The 16026-nt window shown below is 38.6% G+C and overlaps 1 protein-coding gene across 2 annotated transcripts in view; it reads left to right on the top strand.

Moving 5' to 3' along the window:
* LOC124717131 (pre-piRNA 3'-exonuclease trimmer-like) overlaps nt 1-16026 on the top strand; it is a 205339-nt gene that overhangs the window by 50520 nt on the left and 138793 nt on the right. For both annotated transcript variants that reach the window (XM_047243883.1, XM_047243874.1), the window contains exon 4: nt 12100-12307. In XM_047243883.1, the coding sequence (XP_047099839.1) occupies nt 12100-12307 (208 nt within the window). The remainder of the gene's footprint in view (nt 1-12099; nt 12308-16026) is intronic.

The following is a 16026-nucleotide window of genomic DNA, read 5'->3' as shown; positions in this document are numbered from 1 at the left end:
GGGCTCTAGACAGGAGTGATATAAGGTGCCAAGCCTCACACCCCCTATAAATATGAAGTTTTTTCCAAAAAAATTTAGAATTATACAAATTATTGATCCTGGCTTCAGATTTTAAATCTTTCAAAAAATTCTCATTCTTATAAACTAAAATTACAAATTTCTTACTACGGACTTTGCAGTCTACAACTAACCTAGCCTAATCTTTTATTTTCTTTATGAAAATTCATTTCTTACTTGACAAACTTTATGCAAATTTTCGAAATAAATTTTCAACATTTTAATATCTCTTTCAGCATTTTTAATTTCGTGTTTCATGAAAGTCTTTTGAAGTTAAGTACGCGTCTTCTTCTTCTTCTTCTTCTTCTTCTTTTTCTTCTTCTTCTTTTTTTTTTTTTAATGGCACTGCAGCTTGTGTCCTTCCATTTAATAACGGTATTTTATCCTTCCTTATCACCAGCAGATCACTATAGTCTTTTCATCCCATACATTTCCCTGATTTTTGATTATGGCACCTTTGCATTGTAGCATCCATAAGATTCCTCCATTCTCCACATATCTGTCCTTCCAGGGTTTACATGCAATGTTGTCCCTGAAACCATACTTCCATCTAAGAATACTTTCTTCTTTGGTCAAATTATTTTTTCAAAAAAATGGTTCAACCACATCTTTCCCATTTATTTAAAAAATTACTACATTTTCATTAAAATTTAATCTCCCTTTGTACTGGTTAAAGAAATCTATGCCAGTTAGCATTTTTTTACATAGATAAGGGATTATAAGGAAGTTATGGAGTACTTGCTGCACACCATTAATTTTACTGGCAACAGAAATTCATGTTAACAGGTTTTTTAACTTTTCCTGTAGCTGCAATTATCTGCACCCCCATTTGTGACATTATTACAAGTTCATTTCTATTTGGCAACGATTCTAATGAACTTTTACTCACAGCACATAAATCATTGCCACTATCTGCTAAACACTGTACTTGTTTGTTACACACTTGCAGACTAATTACTGGCTGACTCAACACTTTCCTTTCATTGCTTATGTCAGACCCCTCCTCCAACAAATAGTTAACAACCTCCCTTCTACCTAAACCTTCCGTTTTCAGAAATTACACAGTTTTTTGCAGAATTTCTCTCATCACTTTTCTTCCTCATACTAACTATTCTGTCCACTAATGGCAGCTCAAATTTTTTTCCAATGTTTTACCGTTCTCCCTTTCCCCCCTCTCTCTCTTCCTTTTTTTTCACAGTTAATTGGCTGATCCCCGTTTTGGTCACCATTTTTCTGCCTCTCCCTTATAACCTCACAAATGTCGTCATTTATAGACACTAGTATTTCCTCTATGCTGGCAACACTAATCTCCCATAATTTTGCCACTTCTGTGCTTTTTCCTCCCCCAGAACCTGACTCAACTTCAACTTGTTTTGCTAAAGACTTTCTGGCAATCAGGTTCTGTCACATTTTCCGCTAATACATCACCCATTTTATCTGCAATACAGTGTTTATTTTGTTTATATCTGTCAAAAAAATCCCCTAAACCTCCGTTAAATGTACAGATTTTTATGTAGCTTGTTTTGTCTGTTGTTACTACCTTCTTCTGCTCCTCACTTATAATCCCTGTTTGTTTAGTGCTAACACGTACAAAGGGTTTTGCTAGCGGGTTCAAATTTCTGCTTCCCGTCTTTCACAGACGACATTTAGTTTAATGGATTCTGGGATTCTGTACCATTTCTTAAGTTTACCCCCATTTACTGTCGCTTTGGCGCAACATCATCCTCTTGCACTGGAGAATATGATTGATAATTGTGCACCTGCTCTCCATTACTTTGCCTGACATTTTCTGGATAGCAGCACCTCTGCTCCTGCTATTTCCACGGTACCTGCCTATTCTGTTAATGCTTACATTCTGCCGCAGTTCTTCATTATTTGGTGGTCTGACGTTACAATTTGCATGCTCTTCCTCGTGCAACAACTTCTCAACTCTCTCCAAATAACTAATGAATTAAATTTATCTAGAATATAGTACTGTTCGGTAGTGAAAACCCCCGAAGCTCCTGCCTTTCCCAAGAATTTAGACATAATAAACCCTATTTTTTGTCCGTCTGATCGCAAACTAGGTAGAACACCTTCAAGGCCATTCCAAAATTCTTTTGGTGTACATTTCCTGTTGGAGCAAAATGTAAAAACTGCCTGTTAGTGACATGATACTTCAGACGATTCTGCTACAAAACTACACCGACTGCTGTTCCATGTCTGAGGTTAGTTTTAACTTGGCATAATCTTCCTCTATCCTCATCCTACTTATTTTCAACCTCTTCTACCTGGTTAGTTAGCTGAAGAACATTTTCTTCAGACACACCCACTCGGTCAGACAAACTTTTTACTTCATTCATACCTTTGGCATATTCAGAAGTGATATTACTGTCTTAACGATTCATGATCATTTATGCATATAGACCGCTATTTTGACCTCTACTTCCTGCACAGTTTCTTTTATCAAATCTACCCTTTGTTTGTTTCCAATAGCAACTTTTTTCAAGGCATCTGTTAATTCACTTTTTACAGTTTTAATGAATTATTGGCAATTATTCTCAACTTGAGAAACTTTGCCAGCCATTTTTCTTTCTAACGACTTCATATCATTTTTCCACATTTCTTTTAAAACAGCAATCTGCTTTTCGAGTTTTTCATCAAGTTTACTAATTTTCTGAATAAAATTTTCACTCTGCAGCAGTGTGTGTGCTGATATGAAACTTCCTGGCAGATTAAAACTGTGTGCTGGACCAAGACTCGAACTTGGGACCTTTGCATTTCGCGGGTAAGTGCTCTACCAACTGAGCAATCCAATCACGACTCGTGCCCCATCCTCACAGCTTTACTTCTGCCAGTACCTTGTCTCCTACCTTCCATACTTCACAGAAGCTCTTCTTTAGACAACATTCACACTGCTGAAAGCATATACAAAACTGTACAAACATAAATAAACAGAACAATTCATAAAAACATTCTCTTGACCTGTTTCTTGAATGTCTCGGTGCACCAGTGATCTCTGGTGATCAAAATTCTTAACAACATTATAGTTCTTTCCATTTAGTCCTGTCTGCTAGCAGAGAAAAATTAGAACTATGTACTCGACTGAACCCACTTCAGACCATCTGTCACTGTGCATGCTTGAGTAATTCTCTCGATACAAAGGCTCTAGACAGGAGCGTTACCAAGACATAAATGTCCACGTCCAGCAAGTGCTACTGTGCTCTCCTCACAGCACCTTGCCCCTATGTGCTATGTCACACACAAACTGCTCAGGTAATAGATTGGACTGCGCACAGTATATTTTTCCCATGATATAAAATGTTTATAAGAAAGACAACTATCTCTTGCCAGCGCGCGTGTCCTCAGCGGCACATAGTCATTCTCATGAATAACCAATGTTGCACTACACGGCGATGTCTTTTCGCAAACTTTGCAGAACACCCATGTAGCAGGCAGTGTTAACAGTGTCCTTTAGGCACAAACTCTTCGTGAACCACACCCTTGGCTTTGAAGAGGACTATCAGGAATGTCTTCAATTTGGATTTGCTCATCATTGCCTTCTTCTACTTCAGGGACACTGGGATATGCCAGTCAGTACTCTTTGTGTCATCTCTGGGATGTATCAAAATGCTCACATTTCATCACCATTAATACATTGTTAAAATAACCTGGTTCAGTTTTCATATGTTCTTTCATTCGCTTGCCATCATCGCTCAGTTGGCCTTTTGCTCATCCATCAACAGTTTGAGGACGAGGCTATTGAACACCTTTCACAGGTTCAGTTCTTCTATAACAATGTGATGCACAATAGGTTTAGGAATGTTCAGAGCCAACAGTCAATCTCTCATTTGACAATCAGCATTCAACAACCCGTGCACATGAGTCACATTATTCTGTTGTCCTATCCAGTAAGAATCCAACATCATGCAGCAGCACACCAGAAAAGGATGGAAAAGTGTCTTGCATCGTGTAAGTGTTCTGCCAATAAAACACAGTCTTTGGTTCACCTTCTCTACAACATTTTCTGTGTGTTCTTTCCAATTCAAGTTGTTGGTAATTGTAATTCCTAGGTTTTCTTTGAATTTGTGGCCTTTTGATATGATTGATTTATCATGTAATCAAAGTTTAACTGATTCCATTTAGCACTCATGTGGTGTTCCCACACTTTTTGTTATTTAGGATCAGATGCCAATTTTCGCACCATACAGATATCTTTTCTAAATCTTTGTGAAGCTTGTTTTGATCTTCGGATGACTTTACAAGATGATAAACGACAGCATCATCTGCAATCAACCTAAGATGGCTGCTCAGATTGTCTCCTAAGTTGTTTATGTAGATAGAGAACAGCTGAGGGTCTAGAACACTACCTTGGGGAATGCCGGAAATCCTTCTGGTTTACTCGAAGACTTTCTGGCATCCTTCTGGTTTACTCGAAGACTTTCTGGCAGTTACTATGAACTGTGACCTCGCTGACAGGAAATCACGAATCTAGTCGGATAGCTGAGGTGATGTTCCATAAGCATGCAATTTCTTTACAAGCCGCTTGCAAGGTATGGTATCAAAAGCCTTCTGAAAATCTAGAAATATGGAACCAATTTGAAATCCCTTTTTGACAACACTCTGTACTTTGAGTAATGAGCCAACTTGTTTCGCAAGAACAATGTTTTCTGAATCTGTGTTGACACTGTGACAGGAGACTATTCTCTTCGAGGTAATTCGTAATGTTCGAATACAGTATACGTTCCAAAATCATGCTGCATATCTATGTTAATGATAGGGCCCAGTAATTTAGTGGATTGCTCATATTGCCTTTCTTGAATACTGGTGTGACCTGTGCAACCTTGCAGTCTTTGGGTATGGATCTTTTGTTGAGCGAATGGTTATATATGATTGCTAAGTATGAAGCTACTGCTTCAGCATACTCTGAAATGAACACAGTTGGTATACAGTCTGGATGGGAAGACTTGTTTTTATTAAGTGATTTAAGTTGCTTCACTAGTACAAAGGTATCTACTTCTGAGTTACTCATGTTGGCAGCTGCTCTTGATTCAAATTCTGGAATATTACTTCATCTTCTTTGGTGAAGGAATTTTGGAAGGCTGTGTTGAGTAACTCTGCTTTGGCAGCACTGTCAGTGATAGTGTTTCCATTGCTGTTGTGCAGACATGGCATTGATTGTGTCTTACCGCTAGCATACTTTACATACAACCAGAACAAAGGTATTACCGTATTTACTCGAGTCTAAGCCGCACTCGAATCTAAGCCGCACCTGAAAAATGAGACTCGAAATCAAGGAAAAAAATTTCCCGAATCTAAGCCGCTCCTGAAATTTGAGACTCGAAATTCAAGGGGAGAGAAAAGTTTTAGGAAGAATCTCCAAATCGAAACAACGTTGGTTCACTGTAATATGAGACAATTTAGGTCGAATGAATGACGATACAGCTACAGTAGTTTGGTTCGAGTCGTAAGCTTAGCAGTTAAGCTTTACCAGGTAGCCATTGCTATGCGTCAGGCGCTCCGTCCGTATTTATACGGGTACCCTTCCTTTTTCACGTGCTTCATCTGGTTTGAATTGATTGCTTATTTTTCTTTGATCTGATAAGCGCAGTTTTCTTTGTTATAGGTGTTTACATCACTCTATGCTGAAAATGCATTACTGTACTGTGTCATGCATTGTTTGTCGTACTCTGATACTGCGTATTTACGGCCTGTCGCCGATCGCGGCATGGCTTGCTTTTGAGCGCGCTACCGCCGCTTACAAATAAAAAAAAAAAAGAAAAAAAAGAGAGAGAGGAATCGTCTCATTAGCAAAACAATGGCAAGAGACTGCTACTTGTTGTTACTTACACTGCTGCTTTCTTTGATAATGATTAACAAGAACCAAATAATAGACTGTGTATGATAGAAGATGTTCTGAACGAGAGTTTAGCGAAAATTTTTCTCCGTTTGAAAATCTTTGCAGTTTTAGTACATTACACTCTGCACAGAAATTAGAGTCATCTTAGATTTAAAAATCTTGCCTCGCTTCATTTCTGACTGTATCACTGTTTAGCATATGAATATACACATGACATGATATGTATATTCTTCCGCATTTGCTGTTGTCTCACTCTAGTTTTGTGGTTTATTACGCAGACAGGATTTAAATGAGATAGTAGCAAACACGAAACAATACATGGCAAAATGTTTATATTCGTATTATTCTTATGGTGACGAGAATACTGCATGTGATTCACAATTTATAAAAGTTCGCATTAGCAACCATCTCTTCTCACAGATAGGAAAAAATTCAGAACGTAGAGTTGGCCATATTGACAAACATCCTAAACATTCTTGCCAGTCGGATTTTCGTAGTACATTGAAATGCTGCTACATTCGAAGATTTGAACAATACGGAATTAGTATTTACTTCGTTGAATAATGTATGAAAATGCAGTGGTCGAAACTCGGCGCGGAGAAAAAAAGCTTGTCTTCCACCTTTTTTTTTTTAATTTATTTACTGACACAGAGGTTTTGGCGCCAGTATTTATCTTTGTGCCTACAAACAGCACCCTACAAAGCATGCCTGTGTAGCGCTACATATATTCGACGGCAGAACTAAGTTGTGGCGGCACCCACCGACATTTTTAAGAACTTCCGCTTGCTTTGCACTCGATTCTAAGCCGCAGGCGGTTTTTTGGATTACAAAAACCGGAAAAAAAGTGCGGCTTAGATTCGAGTAAATACGGTAGGCAAAAGAGAGAGAGAGAGAGAGAGAGAGAGAGAGATTTTGCAGGCATGGGAACATTGTAGAATATTGAGGAGAAGCAGAAAAACAGGGTGGCTACAGGTTCTGGAAATCAAGGAAATTGCGGAATTTCAAACACGTTAGGGAAATCAGGGAAATTTGGAAAAAAAAGAAAAGGAAAAATGTGGAAAAAAAAAGAAAAGGAAAAATGCTGGAAAAATCTTGTTTCATTTCAGTAGATGAAATGAAATGGTTTGTTGACTGAGGTGTCATGCATCATCACTGGCTGGGTGCAGCTGAGTACATGCACCATGTCTCTACTCCCTCATTATTAGTGCTTCCCTTCTTCCTACCACTCCCCTCAGCTTGCAGTCAATGTTGCCACCACTTCTTGCCGGTAGCCTAGGAGCTGCCGACGAGGGGCAGAGAGGCATGAGGTTTGCTAAACAAACTACTCTTCATGCCTCCCTGCCTCTCATCAGATCTGATTCTCAGAGACTGTAGACGCAGTGGCCGGAGATTGCAGTCATGTCTGCATGAGTTGTGTCCAAGTCATTGTGTGAACCTGTGTGTGCTCTCGTTTTCTGACAAAAGCTATGGCTGAAAATTTAGTTTTGAGAGTGTGGTTCTAGAATGAGAATGAGATTCTGTTTTCTACCTGCCTTTGTGCAGCTCAGCAATCACCTTTATGGTAAGTTTCTAGCTATCCTCATTATCAGTGATTTTCAGAGTATTTGAACAAGTTATCTGTTGGATTGATTGATCACCATGGTCTCATTCCATCCACATGCTGTCTGTGGCTCATGAATGGCTGGCCACATGAGTGGATTTCTACGATGGGCCGAAGTCAGAGGTTGTTTTTGCGGGTATCTGTAATGGGTCGGACCTGCTGATCTGGAGCCATTCGGTTCCCACTAGTGTGCAGACCCTGCTCGTTGGATCTAGCTTCACTGATCTACCGGCAGGTTGGATGTGTTTGTGTGTGGCATAATGCAGTGGATTTTCATGGTTTATCCATGGACCCAGGACTGTGGTGCTCCTCAGCAGGCCAGAGGCCATGGGTGATAGATTTCAGTAATTGCAACTGTCTCACTGCAAATATGTTGTTCAGTGTGGCATTTTATCGACATTTTATTTATTGTAGTACATTTTGGCACTTCAAAAGTAGTTTTTATGTTAGAAAGTTTGGATGATAAGAAGAAGAAAATTTTGTCAGTCGCTGGCAGTTTTATGCTCTGTGTTATTATATTTCTCGAAAGAAAAATCACGCAATACCTGTAAAATAATACTTATAAGAAGTGACTAATAACCAACAATAACGAACATAGTAGAACCACATTTTATTGGTGGTCACCTGCAGTGTCGGTTTGCACAGTTCTTCCCCGCCTTATACTCTTCTTTCAAGAGGCCAGCTTTTTTCTGAGGTGATTTCTGAAATCAGTGAAGGTATTTTAAATCTGCCTTACAACTTCCAAGGAAATGGGTACTTTTGTTACCAAATGTGTTTTGTTTTATTGAAATAAAATAACACCAGTGGTCTTAATGAAACACACATATAATTTGGCTTGTTTTCTCCCCTAAAAACAGTTCATTACAAAAGATGTTGATGTTAGTACTTAAGATTTTTACTCACTTTAGTTAACACCATCTGCTTGCAAGTTTTTTTTATATATATTTCCTTGTTTGCACTATTGTTTCATGTACCATAACTGCAAAGACAGATTGTCAGCTTTGTCTTAACTTACCCTTGGGATCTCAAAAGTTGGTTAGGGGAAAATGCTAAAACTTTTCTGGAAATCAGGGAAATATCAGGGAATTGTACTTGCTGAAACTTGTTGCAACCCTGAAAAAGGAGCACATCTGGCAGAAGATGTGGGCATTGCTTTATTGTTTGGCAGAGAGAAACGGACATATACTGTCAGAAGAAGAAGAAGAAGAAGAAGAAGAAGAAAAAAGTTGACCATTCTGGAGGGCAGGAGGAAATCAATTCAGACTTCTCAGTTAGAGAGGGTATGTGATGTAATTTCAGTGACAGCAAAATTGACTCAAATTTACACAGAATTTGGCAACATTAGCCCATTTATAAGTGTGATGCTGCACCCACTCTAGCTATGATACATGCACTGATTCTGTTGGGAAGGGCATCATAAAGTCATTGAATTCTCTTCTGAGACAAACTGACCCTCAACTATTGTAACATATACTTACATGGATATGATGTCTGTTCTTTCAGACATGTAACAGGTCCTTCACATCCTGGATTCTGGACTAGGACAGATTTGATGTCCATGATGATCCCACACATTTTAACCAAAGACTGATATGGGGATCTTGGTTTCCACGAGATGACCTCAACATCAAGCAGACAGATACACATGCTTTGATGGATGAGCATTGCCATGTTGAAAAATAGTACTACCGCGATATAGTCATTTGGAAGGTAACATGTGAGGATGCAGGAAGTCTGTGACATACCATTGTGTTATCAGGAGTTCCCTCAGTCACTACTAGCCTTGACCTAAAGTCACACACAATGGCTCGTGACACCATCGTGCTAGGAGTAACACTGCTGTGGCACTTCAAAACATTGGAAGAGTGTCACCTTCCTCTGGGATGCTGCCGTACTTGCCAACAGTGGTCATGGTTGCTGCCATACTTGCCAACAGTGGTCATGGTTGCTGCCATACTTGCCAACAGTGGTCATCTGTAGTAGTGCAGCACAGTGATTCATCACTGTTTTTCCCAATCATGGCATCACTCCAAATGCAGCCAGCAGTCTATGCAAGGTACAGTAATTCTCTAGTCCAACTGCTACAAGTCTCTGAACAAATGTGGGAAGACACACAGTATTGCAGGGAGTCCTGTACATGTTATTGAATGACAGGTGCATATGTGAAGGGGTTATGATTTGGTTGGTGCACAGTACAGTGATACACCCTCGTGATCTTCAGGTGCGATCGACCAGCACCTTGTCGATGAGTATGACTCCTCTCACATTCCCATGCAGGCAGTGTATATGTTAATTTTTGGGCAAAAGTTATGAGTTGACAAAAGAAAGTACATCAGTATTTTTCTTAAATGCAGCAGGGTATGGGATAGCTTATTCCAGAGGCAGACAGCTGCAATGGAGGAGTAGATTGTGATTATTATTTTTGTAATTTGTTGGCATGGGTGAGATACTAGGTCAATAAGGCCTTGTGATGTTGTTATGATGAAGTGATACTTATTAACTGGCAAAGTAAACTGAAGCCTGGCCATTGTGGTTGCACTTTCATTGTTACAACCAAGAAACTGGGTGGGGGGTGGGGTGAGGTAGTAACAGCATATATTCCAGTAGACTTAAAAGTGGGGCGGCACTGTTACGCGGTAAACAAATGAATGCTAACACCCTGCAAAGCAAAACAATTAAATATTGATCAGCACTTTTGTTTAATGATATTTTTCTCACACTGCCATTGTGTCAGCATTTATTCACAGTGTAATGTGAATGAAGCCATGCTTTGTCCGGATAAACACAGACTGCTTGATTTCTGATGCTTCGTATTTTTGTAAAAATCTAACATGTATAATTTTCCAAACTGTGTCATTTACTTCACCCATTATAACTTGTTTGTGCTGGGTTCTTTTAAAGCCTGGCCCCATTGATAGAATAATTCTTCTCAGAGATTCATTGCAAGCATTGAATTTCTGTGTGACAAAAACTGTGAAGGTTTTCAGAGTCAGTATTTCTCTGTATTGTTTATGATCTTGCAAAAATTGATCCATAACAAGACATTTAACCATATTGCCAGTGAGGTACTTATTGTGTACATTTTGCATCTTTTTCTTTGGGGTTGTTACTTGAATCACATACAACTTAGCATTGTATTCTTCCTTCCATAATTTGCCTCAACTTCATAATTTGATTGCACTTTTCGTTGCATTTTCTGGTTGGCACTTCTACTTAACTCTTTCCTATTCATTGTCATCAAACTTAACAAAGTTAGCAACAAGCAATTGTGGTCCTCTGTGAATGCTCTTTCTATGATCACTTTCCATGCTTGTACTAAAAGGTAAAAACACATACTACTTTGAACTGAAATGCAGCTACGAAAGTGTTTTTAGTGTAAGGTAACACTATACAGTACTTCCAAATGGAACATATTTGGTAACATGGTCAAATTAGTTCCCACTATGGCTGGATTTGTGCTTTACTTTTCCACACAGTACTTGATCTTTGAAGTGAGGTATTGGAATGCATACCCTTTGGGGAGCTAATGAATCAGACATAGCATGCCCAAATCACATAACTTGTCTGAACGTTTATCTTGACTGGGACAATGAACCACTGACATGATCAAATATACAGATGTGGAAATCAATACTTCCACACCAATGTGTGTTGTGCACAATCATGCCTGCCTGTGGACAATAAGCTCACCTGTACCGCATTCTTATACCAGACACATGATCTCTCTTCCTCCCAGTTGTCACCCAGTCTTTCTCTTTTTCCCTGCCTCCTTTTTCTCCTTACCCACATGAGATCCACTACCTAGTCACTTGGCACATTGTATCCATTCAGGTGTGTGTATGCCTGTGCATGTGCATGTATTTGTATGTGGAAGTTTTGACAGAAAGCTGAGTGTACATGATAACAACGGCAGTAATAAGAAATACATATAGGACTTTAATTTCCTATTATTAGCATTGGGTAAGAAGTCAAAGGAAATGCCCGCAGTATCACACTTGAGTCGTCATAGCTGGTGAAAGTATGGATGTGCTTTGAAGTGAAGTAATTAGTAAAAAGATTGTAGTAATAGTGAATGTGGACTTTATATTTGGCTCAAAAGAGAAATTTAGATGAGTACAAAGAGATTTAAAAATGCCGAATTATTAAAAACATTCTGAAGATGATGTGGATCTATCATCATCAGATGAAATAAGTAGAAGAAAGAAAGGATAATTGATCAGAATTCAGCTTATGTACATTTAACGGAAGTTATAGCTGGACAACTGAGTGATATTGTATGATGGTCAAAACACTATTCACATGTTCATGTGCAGTTTCCCATCTGGCTCATTTAATTTAAGAGTTTTAGGTCTTTCCCAAAATCACTGTAGATGGGTGCTGACATGGTTATTTCAGTAAGGGTACAAAATGTTACTTAAAATTCTTTACTTTACAATCTGAGCTCGGCTTCTTTATCTAATGCCTATAATATTGGCAGTTGCACCATGTTCTATGAGCTAAAGAGGATGATGTTCAATGTGCATATTTTCTGTCTCTTTTCATAATCTTTTATACTGTCTTGCTAGAAGTGTTTTCTATAGTGAACAATATTTTTGCCCTGCAGATCATTGTTAAAAAGATTGCAACAGAGAAACATCGCTTAATGTCTAACAAAGAGAATAAGGAAAAATTAGATGAAGACTTTATCCACTATCTGCTTGGTTTCTCCCATATTTTCAAACTGTTAGTTGAACTGAAGAAACCAATTGTGGGACACAATTGCCTTTTAGACCTAATGCTTTTGTACCAGCAGTTCCATGATGTTTTGCCAGGTAAGAAATTCTTTTCATTTGCTGTGTAGTTTTGTAACCTTATATCTTAAATATTAAAACAAACAACTTATTTATTTTTGTAGGAAAAGTGGTTCTGACTTTCATGTAAACTACATGCTACTTTCACAGTTGCAGTTACAGTAAAAACAAACAAAAAGGACAGTCCAGTGCAACTTATGTCCTCTCTGTGAACATAGTTTCTCCATGGACACATGAAAACTGCTCTGCAGTTATCTTCTCCTCTGGCACATAACTTGTCAGCAGAAAAACCTGTATCTCCCCCATCCAAACCCCACATGTGGCCGTCTTGCCAAACTTATGACACCGATGATGAGTAGTCATTTCACTAGGGTCGCATAAACGTAACGCGTGTTGTCATAGTTCTGAGCTCCTTATGGTTATTACCTTGCCAATCAAATCTAGCAATGGAAAGTCCAGAATGGAGCAACAACAATGTGGAAAGTATAGATTGCTATTCACTGCATGGAGGAGGCATTGATTCACAGACAGGGTCAGTGAAGAAGACTGCTAGAAATATTTCAGGTTTCAGACAAAGTGCATGTTCAGAAGTAGAAAACTTGCACACATTCACACAAGAACAACTCTCACATATGTGGTCACTGTCTCTGTGTGGTCACAATTCAAGCGTACCTTTTCTTTGCTTTCGTGGTTACAGTCACTTGACCTAGGTACGCTGTCATCACAGTTGAAACTCTTTGTTTGGATCCTAAGCTGTGCTTATAGTGCTGTTATTACCAAATCTTCACTTTCTTTGTAATTGGAGGTTGAGAAATTTTCATTGCTGTAACTTTTTTTCAGTAATGACTTCACAGCTCTTTTGTTTCACAGCTCTTTGTTTTTGATTTCGCCTTTAAATCTTTCATTTCCAATGCCATAAAGCAAAAGCTTTGTGACTGAATCTTCTTCTGTCCCACAGTCACACATTGGTACAAGAAGTCATTATTGGTATCGTAATGGCTGGCAATTTCTTTCATTACAATAAAATATTCTTGAAGAGACTTCTTTTTCTTCTTTTGTAGGATGAGTAGTTTGTGGATCTCTGCAGCAGTTGTCTTCATGTTGAATTCTTCTTGTAATGTCTTTTTCAGGGCAGCCCATGATGTAAGACTGTTCTATCCTGCAATGAAAGCTCAGTCAGACCTAGCAATATTTTGTGGGGAAAAAAGGGGAAAATGCTGATGATTACAAACCACTGAAAATGGTGTTCCCTCAAAATCAGTGATCCACTTTTTAACGGGATGTCCATCATTGGTGCTGAATGACTTAAGAACACCCTCAGCATCATTCACACTTATCCTGTGAACGTGGTGAGAATTACATCTTGGGTTGTCGGGTGTTCTGCCGGATATCAGCGTCGTACTTGCACGATATTTCGGTCACGTAGCTCGAGGTCTCGAGCTACGTGACCGAAATATCGTGCAAGTACGACGCTGATATCCGGCAGAACACCCGACAACCCAAGATGTCATTAGATCGCCAGGAAAGCCTGAAGAGTTATGTGGTGAGAATTGTTTCTCGTGTTTATCATCTGTTGCCGAATCGGAGTCCTTCATCTTCTTTTCCAGTAAACTCAGTCTAATCACTACCTGTTTGGATTGAATCATCTCTTTCATCATCCTCCATCATCATCATCATCATCATTATAATCAGCCGCAACAGCAGCTTCTTCTTCTTCTTCTTCTTCTTCAGATTCTGTGCCTTTAATTATCAATGCAAAGTTGTCAATTTTGGATATATAACAATTTTCAGTAGTTACTTCATTTTTCATTCCACTATCTGTACACATTGTATTACAGGTTGCTCCCAGTTCTGTGTCTGAAAATGATGCTTCAATAAATGACATCTTAGTTTCAAGCCAAAAGAAATTCTCTCCTGTGTTTTTGATTTTTTTTTTTCTGTCATCTGGAACAGCTTCAAAAGTAAACTCTTGTAAAGATTTAATAGCTTTAACTGATGCAGAAATGAAATTTTCATTTACTTTTCAATTTTGCTTAACATTGCCATTTCTGTATAAGTTACAAATATTCTTCACCCTTTACAGTGTTCTGAAATTGCCAGAAATGAAACTATTGTAACCTCTCAAAAATCATCCGTAATCAAACCTTCCATTGCGCCTGCCAACTTGGTGTTCCATGTTAGAACTTGTTTCATCTAATAGTTTTTGTTTCGCTGGTAAATACTCCTTTTCTCGCAGTGTTCAAAAGTTATAAGCATTGTTTATTCTCCTACCAGTAATCATTGAAATGTGGATTTCCATCGTAGATCCAAAATCCACACAATTACACTTTGCTATGCCATCATGAGCAAAACAGCACTGAGAAAAATTCATCATAAACATTTAAATTAGATGTCCAAAACTATGTTGTCACTTGTACTGTTGATCGCGGAGGAGCACCCAAAATTTATAAGAAAAACTGTTCTGAATTTCTCTTAAACTATTTATTACTTCCACATTTACAGATTCTAGTAATGAATGAAACAAAATAACAATATAATACAACACAGACCTTCTCTGTGAACATAGTTTCTCTGAAAACACACAAAAATTAATCCACAGTATTAATCTTCTCTGGTAGATCACTTGTCTTGTCAGAAGAAAAACCTTTATATCCACCATATGTATTCCACATTATTATTACTGTTGTTATAACTGCAACCTTCATAAATGGTGAAGACTATCTTGAGTAATGTTTGTGTTGTTTGGATAATATAACTAGATTTAGCATTTAATTATAATTAGCTAGAATGAATTTACTTCATAAAATTGTTTATGTTTGTGGAATCTGTGAAAGGATAATACATCAGCATATCATGTATTCCTGTGTTGTTCATGTATCCGCCTTTGGAAATATGGAAGTTGCATATAAAAACAGTGATTTGTCACAGAATAAGATTTTTCTAGAAAGAGACACGGGGTGTTAGCAAAAAGCAACCAAGAAAGACATGTAAAAATGAATTACAAAAGCACTATGCTTTAGAAATCTCTGTAGGGAATTGAAAAATGGTTAAATACTGAACTGGGAGAAGAGGTTCTGCAAAAGATGCATGAATTTTGTTCGCTCAGAAGGCTGAAGGTGTAAGAAAGACAAAGTAGTAAGGGTTGCTTAAAGCCGCAGGTTTTTGTAAAAATGAAGGAAGTGCTAACTACTAAAAATATAAATCTTGTGTCCTGAAAATATACACAAGTTATTTTTGGAGCACAGCTTTGTATGGGTTTAAAACATGAACAAAGGGAAGATAACAATTAGAAGCCAGAATGAGATTTACACTCTTCAGCGGAGTGTGCACTGATATGAAACTTCCTGGCAGATTAAAACTGTGTGCCGGACCGAGACTCAAACTCGGGACCTTTGCCTTTTGCGGGCAAGTGCTCTACATCTGAGCTACCCAAGCACGACAAACACCCCATCCTCACAGCTTTACTTCTGCCAGTATCTCGTCTCCTACCTTCCAAACTTTACCAAAGCTCTCCTCCGAACCTTGCAGAACTAGCACTCCTAAAAGAAAGGATATTGCGGAGACATGGCTTAGCCACAGCCTGGGGGATGTTTCCGGAATGAGATTTTCACTCTGCAGCAGAGTGTGCGCTGGTACGAAACCTCATGGCATATTAAAACTGTGTGCTGGACCGAGACTCAAACTCGGGACCTTTGCCTTTCGCGGGCAAGTGCTCTACATCTGAACTACCCGAGCACGAC

Source organism: Schistocerca piceifrons, chromosome 1 (assembly GCF_021461385.2).
Source record: "Schistocerca piceifrons isolate TAMUIC-IGC-003096 chromosome 1, iqSchPice1.1, whole genome shotgun sequence".
NCBI lineage: Eukaryota > Metazoa > Arthropoda > Insecta > Orthoptera > Acrididae > Schistocerca > Schistocerca piceifrons.
The sequence above is the reverse complement of the archived record's forward strand: the minus strand, read 5'-3'. Positions and strand labels throughout refer to the sequence as shown.